General features: G+C 37.5%; 1 protein-coding gene across 4 annotated transcripts; it reads right to left on the bottom strand.

The window, feature by feature from the left end:
• Window positions 1–42: 42 nt before the first annotated feature.
• On the bottom strand, window positions 43–27,943 carry LOC112564356 (poly [ADP-ribose] polymerase 14-like). Of its 4 annotated transcripts, none has more exons than XM_025239101.1 (28): window positions 27,470–27,943; window positions 25,328–25,483; window positions 23,813–24,953; window positions 22,755–22,883; window positions 21,426–21,644; window positions 20,561–20,800; window positions 20,041–20,313; window positions 19,611–19,844; window positions 18,152–18,385; window positions 16,271–17,793; window positions 15,438–15,606; window positions 14,787–15,224; window positions 14,346–14,464; window positions 13,746–13,970; window positions 13,085–13,303; window positions 12,793–12,856; window positions 12,171–12,235; window positions 10,897–10,951; window positions 10,574–10,717; window positions 9,855–9,920; window positions 7,900–8,085; window positions 6,307–6,537; window positions 5,981–6,159; window positions 5,410–5,604; window positions 4,846–5,065; window positions 3,932–4,092; window positions 2,433–2,607; window positions 43–1,121 (listed from the first exon to the last, which is right to left on the bottom strand). In XM_025239101.1, the coding sequence occupies exons 2-28, from the start codon at window positions 25,385–25,387 to the stop codon at window positions 844–846; spliced, it is 7,242 nt and encodes a 2,413-aa protein (XP_025094886.1). In that variant the 5' UTR covers window positions 25,388–25,483; window positions 27,470–27,943; the 3' UTR covers window positions 43–843. The 4 variants fall into 4 exon arrangements, with proteins under 4 accessions (XP_025094886.1, XP_025094885.1, XP_025094887.1 ...); XM_025239100.1 differs by having other exon boundaries at window positions 25,328–25,434; XM_025239102.1 differs by lacking the exons at window positions 23,813–24,953; window positions 25,328–25,483; window positions 27,470–27,943 and adding an exon at window positions 21,902–22,176 and having other exon boundaries at window positions 22,755–22,832.

Here is a 27,943-nt window from a genome sequence, read left to right as displayed (position 1 = left end):
AATAGAACTCAATCAATGGATACACTCATCACTTTAAAGAAAGAATCAATAGACGGAAGTACTAGTGGGATTTATTCATGATTAAGCACACAGCACAAAATTAAGTTTTTCAAATTATTTGAAAATATTTTCAAAAATATAGTTACTAACAAATTTCCAAAGATAATGAGTGATTTTAGCTTTTCATTCAGATACTTCAAGGAGGTTTACATAAAATATGCGAAGTCGGCGCTTTTCCGTTTTAATACACTGTTAAATATAATAAGTCGATGCTCACATCACCAGGTGTCAACATATAATACTTTAATTACATGGTCCTCAAACTGTTTCATTAGAGCAGTTGATAGAGAGAATAATATATTGTAGGTATTACACAAATATAGAAAAATATTTACATTCACATATAACGTACACATATACTTTTAACCGTGATCTTTTACAGATAAAGCAAAATTCATATTATGATGTATAAAAAATAAAGGCTTGAGAAAACATACCGTACCTACGGTAAGTCAAAGATACTTTAGTTTAAATAAAACACATATGTCTCGCAACTCAAATATGAAACGTATGCCTTAAAAATAGTGAAAACAGAATATAAGCAAAACTGGCTTTTGAGCGAAAACGTTTAACAACTACATGTATTGTTATTTTTTTAAGGGTTTATAGTTCCATTTTAGTAAATTTTATAAATTCTTCAAGTACCTATAGAACAAGCAAAAATCAAGAAGCAATTTAAATGTTACTTATGTTTCTGTTCTCATCCAGTTGTAGATGAAACAGGTCCGGTGGCTACAACAGTGGATTTCCTATACAGCGTCGTCAGTGCCGAGGTACAGGACGTTACCTAAGGGTAATAAGGTACTCCGGGTACGCCTGTGAATCGTGGAAGATCACATACATTTGTGGGTTCTTTTCGTCATTAGTGGCTGAGTCGTATTTTATCTCTCCCTGTCGTATCGGCAGGGTTTTCGTTTCTTTGCTGCCTTTTGTAGAGTGTCCCACCAAGACTTTGCATTGGTAGATGTATTTCTGACCGAGAGAATCTGCGGTGGAGTAGGTGGGGTCCATAGAATAACTGGAGTTGACGGCGAAATATACTCCTTGGCCGTACCAAGTAGCTGGGAAAAAGATACAAGAAGACCACGGTAAGTATAAATCTCTGATTTCATGCAAATAATATAAGAGTAACAACAGTAGCTCAACAACATCAACATAACCTTGAAGATTTGCGCGTTATCAAATGATTATTTTTTACACACATATGTGACAGTAAGTGTTAACATTTTTATTCGCTCGTTATTTTGTTATTTATTAAGAAACAAATTATTGTCTGTAATACATGTAACTAGCATTTAACTTGCAGACACAGGATTAGAGCTTAAGCAAATGGGTTCTTTTAAATTTTTAAACACTTTACAGCGGACAAAGTGAACATCTATACAGTATATTTCTAACTTCTACGTGAAGTAAACCTGGAGACTGAAGACATTTTATAGACTCCCGGCGTACATTATTGCGATGAGGTTAGTATTGCTTTAAAAATTCGCTTTCCATCGAAGTGTTCGTCCGACTCTCCTTCGTCCCCTCCCGCTCGATGTGCCAACCACGTCAGAGAGCGATGACTCTTTCCCGGCGACACAGATTCCAGCCTGTGCAGGACCAGGGACTCACACGAGGTGTCTTCGAAGACTGATATGCCACACACAACCGCCGAACAAACACCACTTTAGCCCGAAGTCTTCTGGCAGCCTTGGCGTCGAACGTCTACCTCTCACAGGTAGTGCAGTCTTGATTGCTAAGCTCCTTGATTCCCACGGCCACAGCAGGCAGTCCCGACAGTTCCTCGTCACTGACTCGCCCCCTTGCTCAAGGTTCTCTAACCCAAGCGTCCCTCCTCCCTAGTCTTGCCCTCTTGGTCTAGGACCCGGTCTCAAGGTACAAATGAAGCTGGCGTTAGGAAGCTGAAATTGTTTCGACTGCTGATTAGCTCAGGCATATACAACAACGGATGCCTCCTAGCATCCTTCGTCCAATCAACAAGTAGCCAGCAAAGACAAGATGGAGGCACCACCCTTATTGACAACCTTCTGCCTACAGGTGATAAAGAAAGACAGGTGACTAACCTTCCCTCACATTATCCTACTAAGTCCTGGTAGACAGGTGTAGGAGACTCCTGAGGTGTTGCTCTCTTCCTACACGTCATTAACACCTCTGCTAGCCAGCTGGTCGCGCTTACTTTGCTGTAGCTTCTTGAAGGCTGTCTACCCTATATGATACCTGTTTAAGGTGGCACCCCTTTTCTTGTATAAGGGGTCTCTGGGTTGTCAACAAGCCACGCTAGACCCTAATTGTGGGTTAGGCTTAAGGTTTTACGACCCCTTTAAAACTACTACACGACAATTATCAATGTTTTCATTGATACTACTCACCATTTTTTCCACAAAAGCTTCGGTCGAAGCCATACCGATTAATATATTGAATGGCATTTAACGAGGTGCCATGCCATAATATCTTCTCTGACTCCATTCCTTTGTTCTGCTTGTCCATTTGGTCCTTCTTGGCCATGTACTGCTTGTACAGCACAGAATTTTGTATGCGTTGGATCTGTAACAGTCAGTATTTTTGTGACGATCTATCTTTATTTACGTAAACATCAGCTTACCAATCGGTCTTGTATACGTCTGCTGTTAGTAGTACTAATAATAAGCAATAAGACATTTATAAATTTCAGAAAAAATACAAATTAGACATGTGGTATTCAAATATAATTATACCTCTATTAGTCAGAGACGCACTGACACAGTTCATGTAAAGATTTAGAAAATAAACAATCAACTAAATAAAATCAATTTATCTACAGATTTTCATTAAGACGAAAGGACAGCAAGGATATGAACAATAATCTGTATAATTGTTTCGTAACGACTAAAATACAGAAAGTAGGCCTTGCGGCTGGCATGGTTGTAAATAATTTTCAAACTGTTTTTTACATTTCTGCACCATCGGCAAACATAACTGACACTAATGAACAAAGTTCACTAAAGTAAGTACTTTTTAATGAAAAGTAAGCGTTTAAGTGGTTTTCGTTTAGTAATTCATTTTTTAAAATGGGCAGGTGAAGAGATCGTAAAAATGTAATACCGACTTCGCACAAATGTCTCTTCAAAAAGTAACAAAAATCCTTAGAAAATATTACGTAGCGACAAATCGAACTCTCTGCATCTGCTTAAAAGTCACTCAAACAGCCCAGAGCACCCGTGAGATTCTGTGTTACAGGCAGACATTTTCAAAATCGGCTAAAGTCTTCTGAATGAGAGAGGTAATTCGTGTCGAAAAAGTTCCGTTAAGTTCCCAGGGGACACCGATTATGTGTGCTTGAGTGTAGGAGCAACAGATTGAGGCTGCCATTTGTTGTTTTAGCCGTGCGACTTCTGAACTTCATCATGTGTGCATCAGTCCATCAGTCGTTCCTTGATCGGCACCATGTGTGAATAAACTGTGATCATATGCAAGTCTGACTTGTGATTGTATGGAGGGGGTACGTCTGGTAACGGGTATGAACGTGTGATGGTATTGTCGATGTACTTTGTGATTATAGCTCTTGCTGCCTTACAAATCTACTAATTACCCTCCTGGATAAAGTCTTATCTTCAATAAAGTATTCAGCTAAAAGCAGAAGCATAAACATAAAAGCATATCACATGTACGTTGTCCTTTTCATCTTTTGGCTGTGAAAATCAGCGTCTACATAATTTATTGAGATAGCTGTCTCATGTCACACACACACACAGTGCAGATATATCTAGCGGTTCATACGGCTAAATAGGATCACTGTAGTGGTACAGACTGATCGGACCAAACACGATTTCAATAAAAGGTAAAAATGGAAGATACTTGGTTTAGTAATTAACTGAACTGCTATACTCACCGATAAAATAGAAAACGTTCCTTCTGCCGTTCTTGAGAAATTTTCGTGTACAGTCTTGTACTCGTCACATCCATTCACAAGATTCACGAGCTTAACAGCGTCCTCCTCCTCCTCATGAAACTCCCATTCTTCAGGTAGCAGACTCACGCTGCTCACCCCATCTTAAAACAGAAACATATTTTTGTCATTGATGAAGCACATTACACAAAATTGCTTCTGTTACTGTAAATTTCCTAACAAGATGTATTTTCTCCCTTACTTCTCCCGCACACATTACTGACAAGAAGTTTTATCTCTCTTACTTTTCCCACACGTTACTAACAGAAAAAAGTTACCAAGTTTAATGTTCCTGCGTATTATCAAAAAGACTACCTTTTTTTTGTTTTTGTACCCTGCAAGTTAAAATACTAATGAATCGTAGTAACTCTTCATTAAGAACATATTCATCCTTTACATGATCAATCACACTTTTTCTTAAATCAAGGTATATTTTTTCGTTCAACGATGTTTAGGCAAGAGTTTGGTATGTTTTTAAACACACTGGGATCAATGGAATCGTCGGAACAAATTTTCTCAAATTGATTTACTACATGAAATGAATCGTACATAAAAGTAAAGGATATTTCACAAATTTCTTCCCATGTGATCAACGTGTATTAAGTAACGTAAATGTTCTTATATCAAAATACTAGGAGATTCAATTCCTTACTTTTCATCGTTTAGTAAGTGATAATCAAACGTAAAGGAAAAGATAAGAGAAAGGCAGTGTTTATATAAAAGTTTGCTTTGCCAATTACAATTTCAAAGTCTTGCATCGATTTAAAAATGAACTACAAACTGAGCAGGTACAGTTGCAGATTTCTTATATGTAAGCAATTATCAGTGTCAAAGTCTCACATTAAGAGTGAAAATACCTTTTATTATTTCTCTTCTCATTATTTTGAGACCATCAGAAGGGTTTAGTTTAGAGTATATCTTGTTCTCTGTGAAATGGACGACAAAGGCATCGTCTTCTTCTAGAGAAATTTCTACGGAGTCCTTCTTCTGATCTTTCTGGAACGTCTGGTAGGCTTCCTCTATCAGAAGGTTCTCTCTTTTTCCAAAAGCTTTACGCTCAGTTCCAGTGGCTTTTTCCTGTGGCATAAAGTAATAGACAAGAATAATACTAAACACTTACAAATGTTACTAGAATATTAGATCAATTAGCAACATTTGCTTTCATTAACTCTTAAGATTGTAAAATAATCTTATTTAAGAATTGTTATTCAACTATAGAGTTGTGGCGTTTAAAGATAATGTATATATTTTTATGTAAAAAATTATTTCGGAAAAAATGGAAGTGAACTGGGGGAAGCGCACTATATTTTTCCTGAATCGCTAAAACATTACATTTCCTGACCTGTTTGATCATTATACTTATAGAACAATGAACGTAAGATACTGCCAGTGCCAGACCAAGCAGCTTAAGGAATGTATACCTGAAAGAAGCACCACTGAACCACGTTTGCCATCACATCTTCCTGGTGTTGTCGTTCTTGTTCTTTGACTAAAACTCTTATCATCTCTCTAGTCCTCTCAACGTCCTCGCTCATGCCTTTGAGCACAACAGCTCCCTTTGCATTCTTCTGTAGTTCCACTTTAAAAGACTTGCACATTTCCTCTATTTCTTCAAACTGATAGAAATAGCGACTATCAAACAGGATTTGACAAGTAGTAACATATGAAGTAAATGATTAAACAACGCGTATTAGCACCTCTGGTTTCAGTCTTCAGGGACAAACAGACACTAGAATGATCAAATATAGTTTTAAGATGTGTATGATAGCTTTGTATATGATTAGTGTTCAGTTTATATGTCACTAAATACTATTTTTTGCGAGTTTGATTATTGGTTCTATATACCTGTTGCATCTACACTCTGTAGCTGTGCCTTACAAGAAAACTTACTTTCCCAAGAAACCTAGAAATAACACAATCTGACATAAAATAATGTGACATGCTAATATATATATATCCTGCAAATCATAAGTGAAACATCTTGGTGGTTACCTCTTCGGGGGACAACCTTTCAAGGTCGTTGATCTCCTTGTTTTCGTACTTGGCGTCTACAAATTCGTAGAGATACTTCCGGAATTCCTCTGTTTTTGTGTGACTTGCAGCGAAAATGTAGAGTTTAAGCACATCTGGGACTGGGTCTCTTTTGGGTTTGAAAATACACCCAAGCTTCTCTGAAAAATGGCATCTTTTGAATTCTTTGATAACTAGATATAAATTGTAACCGGCTCAAAAATTTGTAAAAGAATTTAAAACAAATTAGTTATTATACGCTTTATTTAAACAGAATTTTAATTGCTATTGTTACTCAATTATCCTACCTTTTGCCCGTTGAAATATAGATTTCTTGCGCACATCTTTGTCTTTGCTGCTTAGTGTTTGAACTGTATCTTGATTTTCTTCTCGTCTCAGCACCTCAGTAAAGGTTCTCACTGTGGGACTGTCATACAGAACGACTGCCACTCTCTGCAGTGTCATCCATGTTTGTTTACGAGTGACTATCGCCTTGGCCAGAGCTTGCGCTGAGTCAGATGCCGACAGACCTAAGGTTCCTGCACAGTAAAGAAAAATATTTTACAAATAAAAGAATACCAAATAAAACAGGGATGGGCAAAGCACCACTACGGATGTCTCCGTACAAGCCAGTCTGCCAAAATGTAAAGTGCATTAGTTTTATTTTTCTTTTAGTACGTAGGTTCATTTGACTGACATTTAATTTTTCAAATACGACTTGTTAGAAATATGCAAAAGATAACAGTTAAGCATAGCCCAGGAACTACTTTCGAGTCAATAAAAGACATTACGAGTGGCGAGGATTTGCTCATGAAAGAGAGAGGGTGCCTCGAGAAGCATGGACTTCCATGAATAAAATTGAGAAGTGTCACTACTGATATATCTCCAAATTTAACTACTGATATATCTCCAAATTTAACTGGAAGGAATGTTGGTCTTCTGGCCATAATTCAGCAAACTGTTCATGAAATATATCCAGACCACGATGTCACCTTTATTAAATTCATTAAGCATCAAGAAGCGCTCTGCAAAAATATATCATAAATGAACCATATTGTCAGCACCGTGATGAAAATCGTGCACTTTATTAGAACATAAGGGCTCAAACACCGGCGATGCATATCATTGTTGAAGGAAGTTCAAGTCTATCACAAAGATGTTCCCTACCACACTAATGTTCGGTGGCTCAGCTTTGGAAAAGTTGTTAAGAAATTTTTGGATCTCCGAGAAAAATATCGTTCTTTTTCTCAGAAATGAAGAAAAAGACAAACGCTTTTACCAAATTTTCTGATCTACAATGGCGAACAGGTGTTGCCTTTATTTGAACAAATTCGGTTTTAACTCTGCAAAGTGAAAACATTCATGTTTATGAGTTATATTTTGTCACGAACGTGTTTCAACGGAAACTTGATTTCTGTTCAAGCCAAGTGAAGGAAAGAAAATTTAAACATTTTCCTACTATGAATTAATTAACATTGGGTGACTACAAAGCACAAAATACAGAGAAAACGTTCAATGATCTGCGAGATAACTCTTGCGATGTTTTGAGGATTTCCAAAAATTGAAAAGTAAGTCGAAAATATTGTCGAATGCGTTTACTGTGAAAGTGGAATGTGTAGTCTGCACCTTGAGCTGACCGGTTTACAGTACGACACTTTGTCAAATTCTTCAAATCGCTCAGTAAGGATACGCTTCGGCACTTAACAGAATTTACCAGAGGAATGTTGGTGATTTTTGTATCAATGAATGTGTGCGAACAGACTTCGACAATGAAACAAGTCCGTCCTGCGTTCGCGAATGACAGACAAATGTGGCCGCAGTACACATATAAATGATCACATACATAGCCCGTGGCTTAGAGTGTAATATGAACTATAATATTTACTATTCTTAATTCTTACCTGTTCCAAGTGCTGGCACTGCTAGGGAACTCAGACCTATTTTGTCTGCTTCTTGCAGCACCGCTGTGTACGCCTTCTCCCAATCGCTCAGCTGACGGTAGAACAGAGCGTCCAGGTGCACAATGTGCTTGCACTTGAGATTGTGTGCTGCAGTTACAACTGTTTTATGCTGAACCATATCTGCAACTGAGATTGTGTAAATCTACTTGATTAACCATAGATCACGAATTTGACAGTGAATTAAAGAAATTAATTGCTACACAACTTTCTTCTTCAGTTTAGTCAGTCTCTCTTTCCTTCTCTTTGTCTCTCTGTCTCTCCATTTCTCTCCACACACGTTCAGTGCACGGCATATGGAAGGCGGAGCGAAGCCGCAGACATGATGAGACCTTTACCATTTCTTTCTAGTTGTCGTAATTTAACGGAAATAATTTTAAAGTGATACTAGTATCAACACAAAACAAAATTTATTTGTAGTATTCACTCATTTAATGACAATGTCGAGACACTGCCTTCTAGAACATTCTTATGAATAAATGATGATGACCTCGGGACTATCGCCTAGTGCTTCTCCGTGCTCTATGATAACGGATGTCCCTTTATTTTTTTTTCATGTTTTTCTACGCAAATCTATTCAACCAAAGGTAGCAGGAGTTTCTAGCTTTCTGAAACTTCTTGTCTACAGAGAAAAGTATGCATGTGTGTTGAATTTTAGAAAGGCGTGTTATTCGTTCGTGACATACGCATCTCCGAAAAATATGGCTTCTGTAGAAATAAATATGAACGATGTTATTCAGGTGGTTGCATTGTTTGTGATGAGCATAGCATCAAAGTAAGCTAAGTCAGTTTTTTTTTGAAAAACGAGTCATATCGTATACCATCAGAAAAACTTTCATTCGCCTTTCAAACGAAGGCTAGTTCAAGGCTGATGAAATTTCCCACGGCCAGATTCCCGCACTTTTCTAGACAAGACAAAAGGTTGCAAAATTTCTAATACAGACAATGAGTAAACCTGCTCTGAATAAGCAGAACTCACTACTACCGTTCCTTGACCTCATTACAGGTCACGCGAACACGCTTTGGAAGTTTTTGGGTGTCTCACAATTGAGTTGTTCATGGCTTCCAGATGTAAATAAATACCATCTCAAAGCTACATCTCCACTACATATTGAATGATCTGCCAGCCGCTCATTTCTTCTTAAAATACCATGTATGAGAGAAGAAAACCGACGACTGCATTCTGAGATTTTGTAGCGGCAAAAGTAAAAAGATTACTTAATTTAATTATCCTAATTCTTCTGTCGAAATCAGCATCGATCATATGGTAAGCGTTTTGAGACAAAATCAGAACCTTGAATTCTGCTGCCAATCTTGATAATGATCATGACTAGACGTGAACGTTTACAAAAGAAACCATCTAGCCACAAAAGAAATTCTTTAATCTGAAAGGTAATTCATAAAATAATTCTGAATACACTGAATACCATATGAGCAGCTGATTAAAATCCTGGTGCACTCAATGATGTCTGTCTAAATTCCATAAAAAGGTTCCTTCCTGAGGATTCAGTCTTTTCTGCTGAGGATGTTACTTATGCCGATGCCAACAAAGGCATCCTCTCAAAGTCTAATAATATGCAAATATTTTACCCTCCCTTTGTTCCATTTCAAAGATTCCATGTTTAAAAAAAACCTACACTTTTTTAAGTAAAATATAATGGTATATAACATATATGTTCAGTTTGTGTAAAATACCATTTTGAATTTCTCCATTTAAACCATATTTTATTGTGTAATTATTTACATGAATTATTTTATTTGACGGTTTAGAGAAACCGAAAAACAAATATTTTTAGTAGCATCTAAAAGGAAGAAGGCTCCGTACGTTGTATCGTAAGTGAAACCAATAAAGAGTCGATGAGTTAATGGAATAAAACTCGCAACATTAATTTACTCACGTTTACTGCTGCATTCAAGTTCAAGAGCCTCTCCACACTTGGCCTTCAGAATGGTAGAAACAGCTCCTAGATGAAAACACTTCAGGCTTTTGTATCTCTATTTTTCTGTCATATCCTTATTTCACTTCATAAAATATTTAACAGCTTATTAAACAATTAATGCATAACCAACATGCATGTTCCTTCGCGAAAGCAAAAGTTTAACAGAAAAATTAGTCTATAGGCAAAACGCTTTTCTCCGCATTCTGTAAGTAATCATTGAAAAAACCCAGTGATATTTCTGTTTTTCCAATGAGCAGTGGAGCATAAAAGAGTTAGTGTAGCGTAGGCTTACCTTTTATCTGTTAGAGAGATCAGAGCATCGTATGATCAGATCCCGACTATTTGGTGTCACTTTTCCCCAATTCATTTTTATGTCGTTCAAGGTGATTTTTACGCGAAAGGCAATATTTCACCATCCATTTAGAGCAGTAATGTGTCGGAGAGGAAACGAGACTAAGCATAAGCAAGAACAATGTCTACAGACCAGCTGCTGTTTTCTTGTCGTTAAGGCTGGTGGCGCAAATGGATTTATACTTTCTGATAAAGAAGTTTTGTATATAACTTATATTAGATATTAAAATCCCTGTAATAAGATCACTTCTCAAATAGAATTGAAACGCCATAGACAAACATGTACCCGAAGGCAAGATAAAATGCCAAATAGTAAAAAGGTTAACCTCGAGTCAAGTCTAGCTTTGTGTTGGAGCTATTAACAATAGCATCCACGTGTTCCTCTGTGATGTCTCCTTGTTTGATGGTCACATGAAGCCCACCAAGACTGACACTCACATCTGAATCACTGGACTTTGCCTCAGAAACAGCTGGCAGAAGCAAATACTTCTTTTAGTTTGCATTATTGTTTTTGTTTTGTTCTACGTTTATGAATTGATTGCTCCTAATAACAATACTTTCATCTCAGTAAGTAATAAACAAAATTGTAAAAAAGGCCATTGATATTCAATAAAATATGCATTAAAAGGTCGGTTAGGTTTATACTTACAAATCGTTCTCTCGGGATAGACCAGTGAAGATATACTTGGTTCCAGGCGTAAATTCTAAAAAAATCAACTCATTTATATAACGATAGAAAGAAAATGAAGACAAATAATAATTGTCCAAAAGCCTAATCCTCTATGCCTTATCTTAAAGTAAAGGAAGTCGCTAATAACCACTTCCATGATGACATGTTCGTGCTTTTATGACTTCTCAATATCGTTTTACTTCGATAGAACTTAGAGTAGCACAATTACAGGCGGAAAATGTAATGAGAAGATGAACTGTAAACTGCCCATGAAACCTGCCAGAGTCGGTGAATGCTCTCAAACGTTTACTCTCAAAAGTCTGGTTATGAATAGTTTCGGGCAGAGCAGAGGGTTACCTCCGGTTGGAAAACTGAGTTATATGAGGTCATCGTCCATTAACCTCTAGTAGCTCCGCCCAAAGGGTCGACCTTAGTCAAACATGGTTTCTTGTCGAGCAAGTCTCTTGTCACGGACATGCAACTTTGGCAATCATTTTTATTCGACTTCGATGTCTGCCGATCAAAAGAGTCACCGAGATGGAATGAGGCATTACATTCAGTTGCAGGAACGACCAAAAAACACGCCGAAACAAATCCGATGACAAAGAAGACATCATGGGAGATAAAAAGATAGAGATCAGCTCCCTCAAATTCTTACTCGACCTTTTAAATTTTTCAGCAATTTGCAGAACCGGAGTTGAACCAATCTTCATGATTGTATCGTTTCAGACTTACAGTCAACAAACGTGTTGCTGCTAGACACGTGGTTTGTTACTTGTACCAAGTCAGGGGAAGTAGCTCTTCATATTCTCCGGCGTTCTACTGAAAGGCGTGATATGATTGGTCATGACATCACTAAAGAGGGCGGAGCATCTAGTGGTTAATTAGTCGGATAGTCTGATAAAATTACTTACACTGATTGGAGGAGTTCCAAGAATATATTTTTACATCATATGCGAAAAGAATTAAAAAATAACCAGTCAACCAAATGATCTTGGGCACAATGTCGCACAAAACCAGTAAAAATAAAACTAGCAGCTGTATTTATTCACCTTTTACTTCAGAAACGCACAGGTTGGAATAAAATTGCAACAGGAAGTCTACTTTTAGCCTATTCATTCTTTCCATCTTAAACCAAGTAATTTTTATTATCAATCAATAGAACCGTAATAGTCCCACTAAGTTGGAAATGATAAACTTAGCAGTAATAATTTGATGAGCTTGATGTATCTAATTGTAATAGTCTTGCTTACTAAGAGTTCTACCATTTCCTCTTCAGCCTTGAAACTCGTGGCATCTTGGACACTGTTTGCTGCACCTTCACGAAATAAAATCTGATACAATTACAAGAAAGCAATTACCAACGATCACGAAGTACATTGCAAAAGGAAGCTGTTCAGGAATGACTGTTACTTTATGATGAATGACATGCGGATAGTTTTGCTGATCAAAGTGACAATACTTATTGCATTTTTGAAAGTTCATAGTTATGCACTTAAGGTGTTGTCACGATGAATGAAACTTTTCATAGTGCCATTGAAAGGAGGAAAATAAGCTAACATATATACCTACATTATATAGTTATGTACCTTCATTTCGGTCTACATTGTAAGAAATATATAACTCACGTGTATCTAATTATGCATTTGTAGCATGAACAAACAGTTAAAAATGGATTTCCACAAACAAAGAAGCAAAAATCTACAAGAACACACATTCTAGCGAAAAGGCTTATGGACAAACGAGCAAACACACGCAGCTTAAAAATGTAGATGTGTAATAAGAGTTTATATTATCATTATCCCATAGATAAAACACTTTGTAGATTTCCTGATGTTTTAAAAAATAATGATTTGGGGATGATCTTTTACTTACAGGCTTCGCTTAGTTTTACTGCTTCGAGCCGCTTCATTGCAGAAGAATCCACCAACCGAAAAGCCTGGGCAAAGGAAGTTTATAGAATGGGAATATCAGTCACTACTAAAGAGATATGGAATTAAGTATGCTGCATTATTTTCGCAATGATTCTAATTATTAGATGGGAGATGGGAGATGGGAGATGGGAGCAAATCATTTCCTTAAAGTATTTTGGAATGTTTTTAAAGCATCAGTGGAAAGTATGCAATCAAAATCTGTTTTGTGTACAGAAATAGACTAAATTATTTACCAAAATAGTTGCAGGGTCGTTGAACACCACAACTTTGACCTCCTTCAAGGATGTCTTCGGTGACGTCTGCTGGAACCGGTTAACTGTGGAAATGATGGTGTTGGCTGCCACATCCCGGGGAAAACCCAGGACGCCTGTTCCCAGAGCGGGGATGGCCATGGACGAGAATTGCCGCCTGCTGGCTTCTTGTAAGCATTTGTCAACAACTGATTCTAGTTTCTGGTTAAAAGAAGAATTAGTTCATGACTTGTGCAAAACATCATCAACCCGATTGTCATCAATCATTAATTCGTTTCCACTACCTTCTAGTTTTAGTGGCGATGAGTATGTGGATATCTTTTCCTTTTATTTACATTAATTTACAGAAGTAAGACGCTTAACAGCTGCAATAAATTTAGCTACCGCTTGACCGTTAAAATTATGCAGCTTCAAAAATAAACACAAGAATAACTGGTTCAGGCAACCAATCTCTAACTATGCCAGTGTATGTCTCCAGTTAAAGGAGATGCTTTATATAAAACGTGCATCGTTTCTACTGAAAGACAGACACTCTGCATCTCATCTAGATACTAGCGTCTCACAAAAAGGGGAAAAGGGGATATATTTCACCCCTTACACTTTTTGTTAATGTTTTGAATACTCATAAAAACTGTCTGCTTACGGCAGAGGCCTTGTCTCCCCATTTGCACAAAGCGATGTGGAATACTGCTTTACACGCCAGGTTAAAACTCGGGGTACATGCTATTTCTCCACTGGGAATCCCCTGGGGATACATCAAGCTGCACTCTTTTTGTAAATTGGGTCCTGCGGCGCTTAGAATGGAAGAGGATATGGCGCCTGCACTCAAGTTAAGATCCTGTGATGTAGAGTTGACTATTACATCCACCTGAAAGTTAATTGAAAGCTATAAGATAAAAGAGAACCACAGTTTTCACTCTCTAGAACCCTTTTCTAAGAAAGGGATTAATGATATAAATTAATCCGCGTCAAAAAGTCATAGGTTATATCTGTCAAATACAGGACAATGCCCTCCTGTATCATCTAAACGAATGGTCAACATTTCTGTGAAATAATCTTATAAATATTTTTTTGAAGATGTTCATAACACTACTCAGCTGCTCATCTTCGTCTATCAGAAGTCTGTTTCTAGTCTTTCGTGCCTAGCGCACTAAGCTCACTTGAAGATGGAAACATGTGCTCTGTAAATAATTATTGTGATTGTTGTTGTGGTGGTGATTTTTTAGTTTCTTTTGCCACTTACATTTTGTTTAGCAATTTCTCCTTCGACCACAGAAATTTTTATTTCTTGGGAGACTGTTGGTAGCTTTCTAAAAGCAGCTGTAGAAGCTGTAGTCTCAAGATGCAGAGGAAACTGAGAATCTGCATAAAAAATGTAGTCACAAAGCTGCAGTGCAGTAACCTTGGTGAGAAGTTTTGCTCTTTCTTGTAATCCTAAGCTGATTTAAAAATGTAACAATTTAACACAGAAATATAAGCGCTTAATAACTGTTTTTCCTAGTCTTATAATTTTTAAGTTCAGTAAATGAATCGTTCATGCTCATTTAAAATCTGTTACTGAATAGCAGGTGATGGTTCACTGATGCTGATAAGATTATTTTTATCATTACAAACATTACCAGATTCTAAAGGCATATCGTCTGAAGTTTTTATTGCCAATAAAAAAATTACGGTTAAATCGTACCATGGACAATGACTGCTGACTTTCCCTGTAAAGAGTTCTGCCCCAAGGCTTCTTGAAAAAGATTGACTGTGTCTTGTAGAACATCACACAGATTAACATCTATAAGGCTGCTGTCGGGATTGGTAAGAAAGAAAAACCTGATTGCCTCCACAATGTCACGCGTGGCCTTATCAACAGGGTAGCCAAAAATCCCAGAGCTGATCGCTGGAAGTGCTATGGAGGTGTAGCCATAGTCAGAGGCAGTCTTCAGGCAATTCTGGACTGCCGTTTGAAGCCGTTCTTTTTCTCCACATTTGCCCCCCTTATACACAGGTCCAATGGCGTGGATGATGCGCTTGCAGGGAAGTTTCCCTGGTCCTGAGACCAGCACATCGCCTTCTGACAGCTTGCCTCTGGTTTTCAGAAGGCGGTAGCATTCGTCCTGTATCTCTTTACCTCCTGTAGATACAAATTAAATGGCTTTCATTTTATAAATAAGTTTACTTACAAATATATCAAATTGAATTAACCAAGATTTATTTAATAGGTGATTCAAGTATTTTGCTTTTGCTAAAAAAATTAAACTGAGGATTAAAGTGGTAGTCTCAGTGTTAAATTAGTATAAAAGGTGCACTGATGCTTCATATAGCTAATATTGGTTCTTTCTTTTACCTTTTAAGACAATAGCTCCAGCTATTCCTCCACCATGTGCCATTCTGTCATTGGCAGCATTCACAATGGCGTCCACTGTCAACGCAGTGATGTCTGCTACCATTGCAGAAACCAAATGACGATCCACTGTCTGCTTTTCCATCTTAACAGGCTGATTTGTAGACACTAACTGCTCAGAAAAAAAGTTTCAACATTTAACCAGGGCTTCTGCTTACGCAAAAAAATTGCATACAGTACGCATTAAAAGTTTGGAGGACCCCTTCAATTTTCGTCAATGGGGTCCCATTCAAATTTGGGCGAAGAACAGGGACCCTTAAAAATCTGAAGAAGAGGACCCCAAAAAATTTAGCCTTAGCAGAAGCCCTGATTTAACTGAGACTGATCTATTTGTAAATATTTTAATTTATATGTTTTCTTGATGTTTTAATAAAAGCTGCATTGGACATTGTTTCAATACGTTTTAAATTACAGTCTTCTTCAAACTTTACGTACTTTGTATATCTGTCTGAAACACTTTTGCATAAAATAAGTATGGGCCATCCCCCATAATCTCAAGTTTTAGTATTTCATCAAAGGAAAAGAATCAAAGTTTACAAATAACAAATATTGTGTATAAGTATGCAACACATTTTACGCTGATTAAGATCAAGAGAAAGAAAGCATCTGTTATTTTATTTAAAAAACAATCTTTACATTGTTTACATGTATTTATAAGTCATTATTTCTTCCTGTACTCTTCCTGGTTATCTAAACACTATTGGACAGAATTATCAAAATTATATTTTCACACAATGGGACATGATTTTGGCTAAGCAGTAGTTTTTGTCACTTACCTGTATACCAGTTTCCTCTGGGTTTAGTGACAGAACACACTGATGTGCTTTTGCAATGACCTCTAGTTCATTCATATTCTTCAGACCTACTAGGCATTCTATAATTTCTTTTCTTGTGATTTTCTCTTCAGTGCACACAATTCTTTTCTCTAGTTTCTCCAAGTGTTTCTTAGCAAGTTGTATTCCTTCCTTTGTTCCTTTAACGATGATGTTCCTTTTCTGGTCATCCAGTGTGATTTGCACTTTGTAAACTGACCGCTTTTCAGTAATATCTGTCAGTCTCTCTTCCCAGAAAGTAGATAAATACTTCTGGCGACTGGGAGAAAAACTGAAAACTGCGGAGTAGATAGAGTTTTGTGCTATGAAATTCTCAACAGCTTCTTTAACAGCAGGCATAATATCACTGAAAGCTGTTATTGTTATGGTGTTGGGGTTTGCACTAATTGTGAGAATCCCCCTGTGGTACTGCATGAGATCATCCTTTAGCCTACCCCAACGTGCCAACTCCGTTACCTCGGAAGATATTTTGTCCAAAAGTATGGTTTCTTCTCCGAATGAAGTCTGAATGACCTCAACAGCTCGATGCAGATCAGATTCTTTCAGGCAGAAGACTGTAACAACGCCTTCATTGTGACAATCCCAAGTGGCAGCGAGTTCAGATGATATCATCCTTTTCTGTATGAGGTCATGAGAGTTTCCATTGGCCAGAAGACTCATTTTACCTTTGGGCATGTCTTTCATAATTGTAGATGAAGCAGAACGAATTGTCTCTAACATCACCCTCTGCGCATCTCTGATGTCCACTAGCTGACCACAAAAAGTAATCGCCGCTTCTTGTTGGTGGATGTTTACTTTTAGTCTCGTATACTGATTTTGTACGTCGGAAAGAAATGAAGACAGCATCAAGATATCGCGTTCATGTTTCTTCAATTGTTTAGTCTCACTCACTTCCTGCTTTTTGAAGGTAAGCTCCTTCTCTGCGTCCTCAACAATGCTCTGGATTTTCTCAAACGTGCCCCCCTCTTTGCTTCTTATGCTCAAAATCAGAAAGGCATGCTCCTGTGGGATCGGTAAGAGCAAATCATCACCGCAGACTTCACACTTTTCTATAGCTTTCATTACTTCAGGCCAAATTTCTGGTAATACGTCTTGCCGGTCAAGCCTCACGAAATCCAAACATGTACCTAACTCCTTTTGCACTTCATCTTTCCAACTGTCAACTAAGAGATGAACATTGGGTTCAGACTCGTTCAGGGTGCACTCCACTTTGAGTACATTTTCTACTATTTTGGCACGTGCATGCATGGTGGACAGACTTTCATTGAAGGTCTGCAAGATCCTACTGTTGTGTCGGAGGTAACAGACCTTAATGTCGGTGTTTTCATATAGTTCTAGAGGTTCGGGAAGGATAAAGACATAAAGGTCTTCTTTGCCTCCGGAAGGTCCAAGGCACGTCAGATAAAGCTGCACCACGAGTTCTCTTCCCCCAAGCCGGTGACTTTTTGTCGCAACACCTTGAGCAACTTAATCAGAAAAAGGTAATTTAGTAATTCAACAAGGAGATTGGATTTCAAACAACGCATGTGTGTTATAGAACTCTTGACTCACATAAAAATTGTTACTTTTGCATTTTCAACAGTTACTGTTATTAGTTTTTGAGAAATGATAGCGCGAGTTGAATTCTGATACCAGTAGAGATAACTAAACATTAGAAGTTAAGTGATTTAAGAATAAGTTTGTTTTGTAGCATGTTCATCTTTAATAACAGATATTCATCTTACTATCTACTGCTTGAGTACATCATGGGGTGAAGTCTAAACTTTTTTCTCTTGAACTTAATGTCTACTGTAGTCTATTGCACAAACATTAAGCGTTTCTTGCCTTCAGGATCCTTAAGGAAGATGTATTTGGTGTTATCTTTACCAGGGAGCACTTTTAACACTGCTCCCACACCACCTCCTCCCAAGGTTTCAAAGTAATGAGCAACCTCATCATCAGATGTATTTGGGTTGAGGTTACTCACAATGACACATTTAGAGACAGGAACTCTGTGTACCTCCAGCTTGACTCCACTCAGAAGCTTAGTTTGGCATTTTTCTCTTATCTTTGAAAAATCTGGATTTGTAACAATACATTTAAATACAGTAAACAAAGTAAATGCATATATGAGCACAGAAAACTGCGGTGCGCAGTGTTATGAACTACTTATATTTGATTGTGTAGGATATTCTAAGCGTTTCTAGAGTTGTGATCACTTCATCGGTGTCTGTATTATGTTCTACTCTTAACTGTCCTTCCCTGATGCAGGGGAGATAACTACATACAAGCGATGAAGAAATTTTGTTTGTCGTCGTCTAGTAAATTGCAGTCGAATAATGTGCTCACCATTATGATGATATTTTTCATGATGTACATACTATCTTTGTAATATTTCTTATACATATTAATTGTTGATTTTTTCCTAAATAAATACAAGCAAACAGACAATAGGCCTACATCAGCGAGTGTTAGGAGAATGTTTATCATAATTTGTTTAAATTATTTACTTTTTAAATTTTTAAGACGTGGTAGACGCATAAATCGTTAATAACTTAATTTTGGTCGGCCTGACTGTCAAGCACAATTAAATAAGAGAGAGAGAGAAAGCTACTCTTGTTCACGTGATATACTGACTATTGCCATAGGTAGGACAGACAAAACAGACAACAAACACGCAAAAAATCAGTAAAAAAATAACCACAAAAAAAAACCAACTGAATGGATCATGTGCAAGAAAATTTAAGTAATCTAATATATTAACATTCAGTCTTCAGAAAGAGGTGTCATAAAAAGTAATTATAAAGAAGACAATAAAAATTATATGAGAAATATTTCCATTCTTTGGGTCTACCAGGGATTAAAAAAATAATAAAAATGAATAATTCAAGCAAATAAAGTAATGTAAAATAATGAAGATCAATGTAAACATTACCTTAACACCTATGGGGTTTGCTAGTATTTATAAAGATAAAACTTAACATCTATAATTACATAACCGGTATTCGGTACTGTTGCTTCTCTATGTATTGGTTGATATATTTCAGTCTAGATGTAAGTACTATGTTTGAGTCAATATTTATATATTAGTGTGATATAGTTTGAGTTTATTTCTATACAGAGCATGACCCTACTTTAAAATGGTAATACTGTAATGTATAAATGTCGACTATTATTAATTAAATAATAATAATATTTTATGCAAGATCTTATGTGTTTACCTGAGTTTCAAACATTTTGTACAGGAGTATAGTTAAGTGTATAGTTAAGTAGTATTTCAGGAAACTGCGTGCGCAGTACTTGCCTATCTTGTTTTGAAAGGTGACCAATACATCCCCAGGCACATCACTGTAGATAAGCTGAATGTCCTCTTGACCACTGATACTTTCCATGTAATTCATTAGCAGCTCTTTATGAACATTTCGAGCCACATTCATGAAGAGCAATTTGTTTTGATAAAAGGGTGAGGTCTTCATGAGTTGGACATTAACGTCCTTGCCATCGATTCTGTGTCTACCACTGGCTACCTGCCGAGCCACTGAAAGAACACAATCATTATTTTCTATATAGCGGTGTGCGCATGTGCATATGTACATGTTTGTATGTGCTTATTTCTTTAAATGAGTAAATGAAGACAAAATATGGCCATAATGTTGCCTTATAAGATATAGGAGCCTGCAGTATAAAAATAACAGATTCAGGGTAATAAAAATATGTAAAAAGAATTGAAATACCTTTGCCACTGTGGAATGTCACCAGTACTTTCCTGTCTTCTGTGTTTATAATAATGTCTTCCACCAGCCCACCACTTTCCACAGTCTCAAAGTATTGTCGATAAATTTCTTCTTCTCTTAGGTGCGGTCCCACACTACATTCCACTGTTGTCCACTCTTCGTTGAGGTGCTCGAGGTCACGTTTGGGGTCAGTCCCTTGTGTCATGTTTGCGAGCTTTGCCACCAGAGTGTGTTCTTCAACTGTGTGAGACTTGCAGCACACTGTTTCTGCCACTGCAACATAAACCATGCTTAAATACAGCAAGTCATAACATGTCTATTATTATTATGTTGCTATAAGTGTTATTTTGTAAATCTTTACCTTGTAGCGTCTGTCTGTCCGTCGTGAGCGAGCGTGTGTGTATCTGTGGGAGTGGGCGGGTCGGGATAGGTAGTTGTGTGTGTATACATTAAAATGCGTTGATTCACAAACTATCGACTAATATCATTCATATCATCATCATAACAAGTCTTTAAAAACCTGCAGCATCTTTGAAGGTTATAAAAAGTTGTTGTTCTTCTGCCCAGATTTTACTGATGGCTCCACCACCATTGACGGGGTTTTCAAAGTACTGTCTGTAAACCTCTATAAAGTCAACATCCCCTCCGCTGATCTCAACCGTGCGTAGACCCACACATTCAGGGATACCTCCGGGAGCAAGGCTGATCTCGAGCTGTCGATCACCGATCTTGTGAACAGATGAAGAAACTTGCTTCGCCACTGATAAAGATAAGCAAAACGTTAGTCTGTAATCTAATCTGCAAAAAAAAACCATGTAGAATATGTGAAGGACATTTAATGCAACATAATTTTCAAATTTTATGTAGCAAAAAAATCAAAACCAGCCTTGCATAATTTTGTCGAACTACATCACTAGCTTCTTTACTCGTAAAAATAGAATTAACATTAAAGAACTATTTCCCCAAATCAGTGGGAATACTCCTCGTTAGTTTTCGAGATATACAGCTACTGTAAGAACACAACCATGCACATAAAAAGGTCAGAGTGGTGGTGACGATATGTCTACAATATGATTCCAGCTCTCTCATTGGCTGAAGTCTTCAGAAATGTAAGTTAACCATGGACTACCCTGACGTCCGTGTTGCTGATCGTTGTGCATGGTGATATCTTTTAATCATCAACCGCGAGTACAAAAGAGGTATAATGGTCCGGATTAGTGAAACTGTATCTTGCACTGAGCTTTACATAATCATTAGAAAATTTGTCATCCAAGTAGTCTTTTAATCTGTGCGTACACAGACTGTTATGATATATATATATATCTAAGCTGTTGTTTCACTGCATTTAATATCTATAAAATATAAAAAACCAATCATTCGATTACCTTTCGCATCTGCAAATTTGATGTAGAAAATGTGCTCAATGTTGTCCCACTTAAATTCCTCTATTTTCCCACCGCCCTTATCTGGGTTTTCAAAGTAATGTTTACATATGGCTGCCATCTTCCAGTCAATGACCCCTCGTATCTTTATTGTTTGTGGTTGTGGGGCTACCTTCTCATCGCTTCCGGTTGAACTGTCTGAGGTATCTTCTGTATCATCCACTGACGGTTGTTAAAAATAGCAAAAGAATGTGATTATTGGATCTTCTAGTACGACCTCATACAGTAGTTCAATCAATTATTAGGCATTAAATCAATAATAATAATAATATTAATAGTAATAATAGTAATAATATTAATAGTAATAATATTAATAGTAATTCTATTTTTATTATATATTCTTGTATCGACTATTTCAGCTAGATTATTATTTATTATTATTTCTCTAAGCTTCAGAAAAAATACACGGGACATCAAACCTTCATCTAAGTGTGAACAAGGTGCAGATGTCAGAAGGACGGCCAATGAAATCTGTTCACAACTGACTGGTGTTCGTTGTCTTAAGTTCTCTGCGTGTGTGTGTAAGGTCTACACAATGGCTTCAAGGAGTGGTTTGCTTGTACATTGACCTTCACCAAGTCTGAATTTTAAGGTGTAAGCGTACAGCAAAATTTCTGACCGTTCGAACCCACACCTTCGCTTTCACCTAGTCTCTTCGAGTGTTACTTCTTCTACTGCTGCAGCATACCTATAACTAAGAACACCTTTGGTGAATGAAGGAAATATCTTTTACCATTTTAAAACAGTGTTTTGAACAGAAATAAGTTCAAGGGGGGATCTTGAAAAACTGTTGCTTCATTGCTGAAATAATTCTCCTTAGATTTGCTCTTCTTTATTTTTCATCTTAAAATTAACCCTATTGCTCTCAATTCAACATAGAAGAAGAGAAAATTAAAAACGTTCACTATTTTTAATAGTATCAATGACATAGATTTATTTTATTCTAAAAGAATATAAGTAGTTCTCCTAAATGTGATAATAACTATAAAATGTAGTGACCAAGAAACTTACATAATGCACGAAAAGGAATAAAAAAAAGCACTTTGTTCAATCATCTCATTTTGGAAACAGGACTAACCTGTGACAGTTCTGATAGTAATAACAACACAGGAATGCGTTGACCCATAAACTCCTGTCATTATACAGCCTTTGCTTAAATGGATTGTAAAACACTTTGAGTCTGGAAGATGCTGATGAAACATGTTACACAAATTTACTTATTATTATTATTGAAATGGCTGTAGCCGCGGCTATACAATGTTTCTACTTTACCATTTTCCTTTTCTGGAGACCTTCGAAACCATCTAGAATATTTTTCTTTGTCTTGGTAAGTAGTCCGCTGTTTGGCCACGTTTCTGCGTTTGCGAAGGGTCTCTGTACTGGCATCGGTCAGTTCTAGGCCTGTAATAATCGGATTGATACCCCAAAATAATGAAAGAAGAAAATTCCTATAATTCTTTGAAATATTTTAATTTGCAGACTGTGAATGGACTTTCGAAATCATAGTTTCCTGCTCTAAAGACAATGGCAAGCAGCTACCAGTTGATGCTTTAGCTACCAGTTGATGCTTTAACTCAATTATTCCCTTACACGCTAGCTCATTCACTTACCCGAATACATTCTGTACTTACCCTGACAATTTCAGTGGCTATATAAAAGCTGTCGGCATCAGAAAATAATAAAAGGTCTAACTATTGAAATATCAGAAAGATACTGTCATATGATCTGGTATTTATACCATTTAACACAACCAAAATAATATACCAACTCAGCCGAAGATTTATTCTTAGAGATAGGGTTCTGACTGGCTGAGAGAGGTGAGCACCCTTTAGCTTCATAGTAAACACTTGTTTCTTTATTCCGTTTCTAAAATATATTCTTTTACTGTCCTTTTATGAAAGGAATTACACCGTACAATAAACGAAACACGTCACTGACTTTCAAATGAACAGTTCATTACTGAAATAGGTAGTTTCAAGTAAAGCAATATAACATATCGGACTGGACCTTAAATAGCTGTAAGATACCAAGACACTCGTGCATCTGTGAACACAACCCTCGAAACAGAGCGAGATATCATTTAAGTATTACTTTGCGAAATTAGCGAAAATCCTATAGTTTCTTTGGAAGACAATCAGATCGTCACGAAGCTTCTTTAAACTTTGCATTAATACATTCCCAACCGATTTTACATGTATACTTCTGACGTCTTTGTGTTTGACAGAATCCTAAATACCTACTTTATACAAATGAACCCCCAATTATTCTTATACAAAATATACACATGCACAATTTAGTGTTAGTATACATAAATTGTTAGTTATGCTCACCTTTTGCCTGATGTTGAACTGCAGTATTGACTGGAGCTATATACATCGATGAATACGGTGTGGGGTGTATCACTGGCTGAGCTCCAATGTTGGGGTACATGACAGGAAGGCCTTGAAAGTAATGGAGACTATTCTGCTGCTGTCCATACAAAGTGTAAGGCGGTGGCACTGGTGGCCTTGTGTACCAATGAGGTGGTGGAGGTGGGGGCAACTGTGACCTTTGGTAAGCATTAGAGGGTATACTTTGTAGAATCGCTGGATCGTAATAAGCTCCCGTTGGGATGGTGGGTGTAAGTTGCTGTCCAGCAATCCTGAAACAGTCTTCTGTTGGTGGATGGCGAGGTCGTTGGCCTATTTCTGGAGGTATAAGGAACCCTTGGGGTATATTACGGATTCCTTGGATTTTGCTTTGAACTGTTGGATTCAGGTTTGTCAACGTAGGCTGTGGGACCTGTATCCTGGCTTCCTGTCGCTCTCCTATCAAGCTGGGTGGCTGAGTCTCACCGGCATTTGGAGGCTCTACACCTGCAAGCGATGTGGTTTGATGGTATTGAGACTGCTGATTCTGCTGTTCGCATGCCGGAAGAATTTGGTCTCTTCCAGAGCGTGCAGGAAAGTGTTCGTCTCTCGCACTTGTTCGACACTCAGATGCTGGATGCAGTGACTGCCCAGGGTTAAATTCCCCGAAACTGGTTATTTCTGGTAAAGATGTGTAGGGAGGATTAGGAAAATACGAAGCTGTTATGCCAGGTGGGGGCACTTCTGGCACCGGAAAGGGTCGACTTGACATGTGGTAGCCGCTTCCAGTCATTTGATTACTTTGTAGGGGGAGGAACAAGTTTCCAGCAGCGTTAACGTGGAAGGGAGGATAGCTGCTATATTGCTCATTAAGGCCGCTTACTCCTGAAACAACTGAAGATGTCAAAGGCATCTGGTTCATATAAACATTCTGAGGCCCTTTTGGAAACATGGGAGGCAGTGATGGCTCAGAAGAAAGTATGCTGGATGCAGACTGGCCGTTTCCAATCACGTGACTTCTTTGCGGCGTGAAAGGCACGTTTTCCATATTGTTATCCCTGATGTTAGGGAAGGGGCCCAATCCCGATATACTAGAATCCAGGCGGTTAGTCGTCAAGATATCCTGTACATGTGAAGACTCTGTCAGTTTTCTTTTTTAGCAAGTAGGACATAACAAAACAGCATAGAAACGACTCTGTTTAGTACAGGTTAACTTCCGCAAGCAAAACAACGGCGTGTTTAACATCTGTCAAATCATTAATTTTTCAATAAGGAAATCGACGAATAACATTCACTGCCAGAGCTCTAAGGATGGCTTTTGTATCCTTTTTTCTGTAAGATTCTTTTGCTTTCATCAACAATTAAAAATCTATTTTTGTATCATGTTATCTTACCACAGTTTGTCAACACTAATACCATTGTAACTTAATATTTTGAGCGTTATTACTAGCTCTACTTAGCATATAATACGTTCTTTAACAGGTTTTAACATTTTACCTTGTCGATATCTTTTTCACACTCTTCAGGAAGAGATGGAAAACTTGCGCTACGATCCATCGTAGAAAGTCGTTAAGTTTTGGGGTCCAGGCTCTTTCTTGTTTCAGCTCCAGAAATTAAAAATAAAACTCTTGACGATGATGATAACAATGACATCTAAATATGAAGGAAAAGAGCTTAGCAAACATTGATTTTCTGATAATTTTCGAATTTCTTAAATATATATATAAATTATTATATGAGAGGGGACAAAAGAGCTTTAACTGTAGTTGGAATCAAAACGCACAACGATAATATATATAAAAGAAGCCAGAAGAAGAATATGATGAGAATGATGAGGAGAAGAATTAGGTCACCACGTATACAATAATCGTGAAATAAGAGCAGGAGGAGTGGGTTAGACTATGCTTTTCAGGTATTGTAAGCTTGACAGAGTGAAGCATTCGCACCTTACCATTATTTGTTTTCAGTCTCTTACCAAAATAAGAAAACAAGCGAAACCTATGCGTTACATGCATGACGTCTTGAATCGTAAGGTGACCTCTTCCTTAACCCTTTGCACGACCCCGTGCGAACATTTCTCAACTAGGGTAGCGTCACACAACGGGTATGATCGAGGTGGGGCGTGGTTTGTTTGTGTTTTATGCCGTGCCAGCAACTACGGCTATATCACGGCCCGGTGGGGAGTGGCGTGGAATCAAGTGCCAGTAGGGAACTGACTTTAATGGACAGCTTCATGGGGATATTTGCTCTTTTTTTTTATCGGCTTATATTAGTGTAGGGTATGGAGCAGACGACGAAGGTCGAGTGACGTCATGTTTGGATAGCTCCACCTGCAGGTACGCCATTTTCGTTATGGCCGTCGCGCGTTACGCTTTATGAAAGCTGTACCAATATGTGTTTAGCTCTTCATTATATATATATTGTGTAAATAATTAATACTATTTATTGTATGGTAATAGCTATAAATATTGAAACAATGTCCTTCGAAAAGTTTGCACGCGGGCTTTCGGCCCGTAGCCGCTGTGTAGAATGAGCAGCTCATGAGCAGATTAATTATTATAATCCTGTACACTCTGTACGCATTAGTGACGTGTTGCAGTGGAAAGTAGACACGCAGCATGAAATTTTAGATAGGTACATGAGCTGCCACAATTACTTTGCCACAAAAGGTGTTCGTGTACCTACCTGCGGTTGACACACACAGTAACCCTGTATCATAATGCGATATTGATAATACTGCCAAGGCATAATACCGGGAAATCCCGATGCAAGTTACATCGATATTACATTTTCCACTTTCCTTTTTCGATGAAAAAAAAATCATAAAAGAAAACTGTTTGCTATGTTAGAATGGTTTCACCAGTCCTCGGGTATTTCTTTTCAAACAGTCCATTTCTTGTTGCGTAATTCAGCTTCCAAGAAGTTTTTATTGTCAATCTTTCAAGATACACAGATACCGAAATAGAACCACTTCACACTACGTGTGTCAACTCGGCATGATATGGAGCTTTGCACCTCCATTAGGATTTAACTATATATTATTTTATATGTCTAGGAAAATTACCTTTTCTCTCTTTTGAAAAAGATGTGTGTACGTGTTCTATCATTAACAATAATGTTACGTATCTACAGCAACCTATGGCAACGCTTACTAGAAAAAAATCCTTAAACATCAAGTTGATTGTAAAAACCTAAAGAAACAAGCGTTTAAGGAAGATAACCAAAGATTTAAAGTGGAAAGACATATTTTACAAATCTTCAGACAGCCGATGTTAGTGAGATCAGACAACGTGTGAACAGGGAGAATGATAACAGTACATTTTCCAACAAAAAGGTAGTTCCCTGCTCCTAAAGATTGCTGCAGTGCAAAACAAAATAAATGAAGAAAATGACACTAGTTATCTGACTGCCGATAAATTCACAAACAAGCTTTTAATTAATCGGTGAGTATTCTTATCCCACAAAGCTACTCGGCAAATGTTTAGAATGACACACACATGCACACAGGGACGCATACTATTGCAGCCAAATTATCTCGTCAGAGGTTGACAAATATTTCACTGCTTTTATTCGTTGTTAGCAACAAATATCTTGTGGATTAAGGCCCTTTTTATGTATACATAATAATAACGTACATACCCGTAATTCAGCAAGCTCCAGTGTCAGCCAGTAGTACCCTACCTGACAACCGTCACACCTGACAGCTTTCAAATAGACGGTGAGTTGCTTCGTTAGATTGGAGGAAAAGCAAACATTTCACAACACTTTACACAGAATGGTTACATTAGTCCTCGCTACCTTCGTCCGTACACTCCTCTACCGGATTTACGGTCACGTGATGTCGTTATCTGTTTCGCCATAAAGTACTCAGCTTTCTGTTTAGAATCTGTGAACCTACGCAGTTACCAAATAGCACCACATCATGCTTTCCACGAACCTTATCGTGTTCTATTTATAGCATGCACTCACCAATAGCAAAACATTATTGGTTACATATATAATTTAAATATATATAATTGTAAAATTAATGCTACATTAAAATACACTTTTGTGTAATTAAATGTGCTTTGTTTAAAAGGCGAGAACCGTTTTGCTCTGAGAGTTTGCATACTT

Source organism: Pomacea canaliculata, linkage group LG5 (genome assembly GCF_003073045.1).
Source record: "Pomacea canaliculata isolate SZHN2017 linkage group LG5, ASM307304v1, whole genome shotgun sequence".
NCBI lineage: Eukaryota > Metazoa > Mollusca > Gastropoda > Architaenioglossa > Ampullariidae > Pomacea > Pomacea canaliculata.
This window is presented reverse-complemented; position numbering and strand designations above follow the sequence as displayed.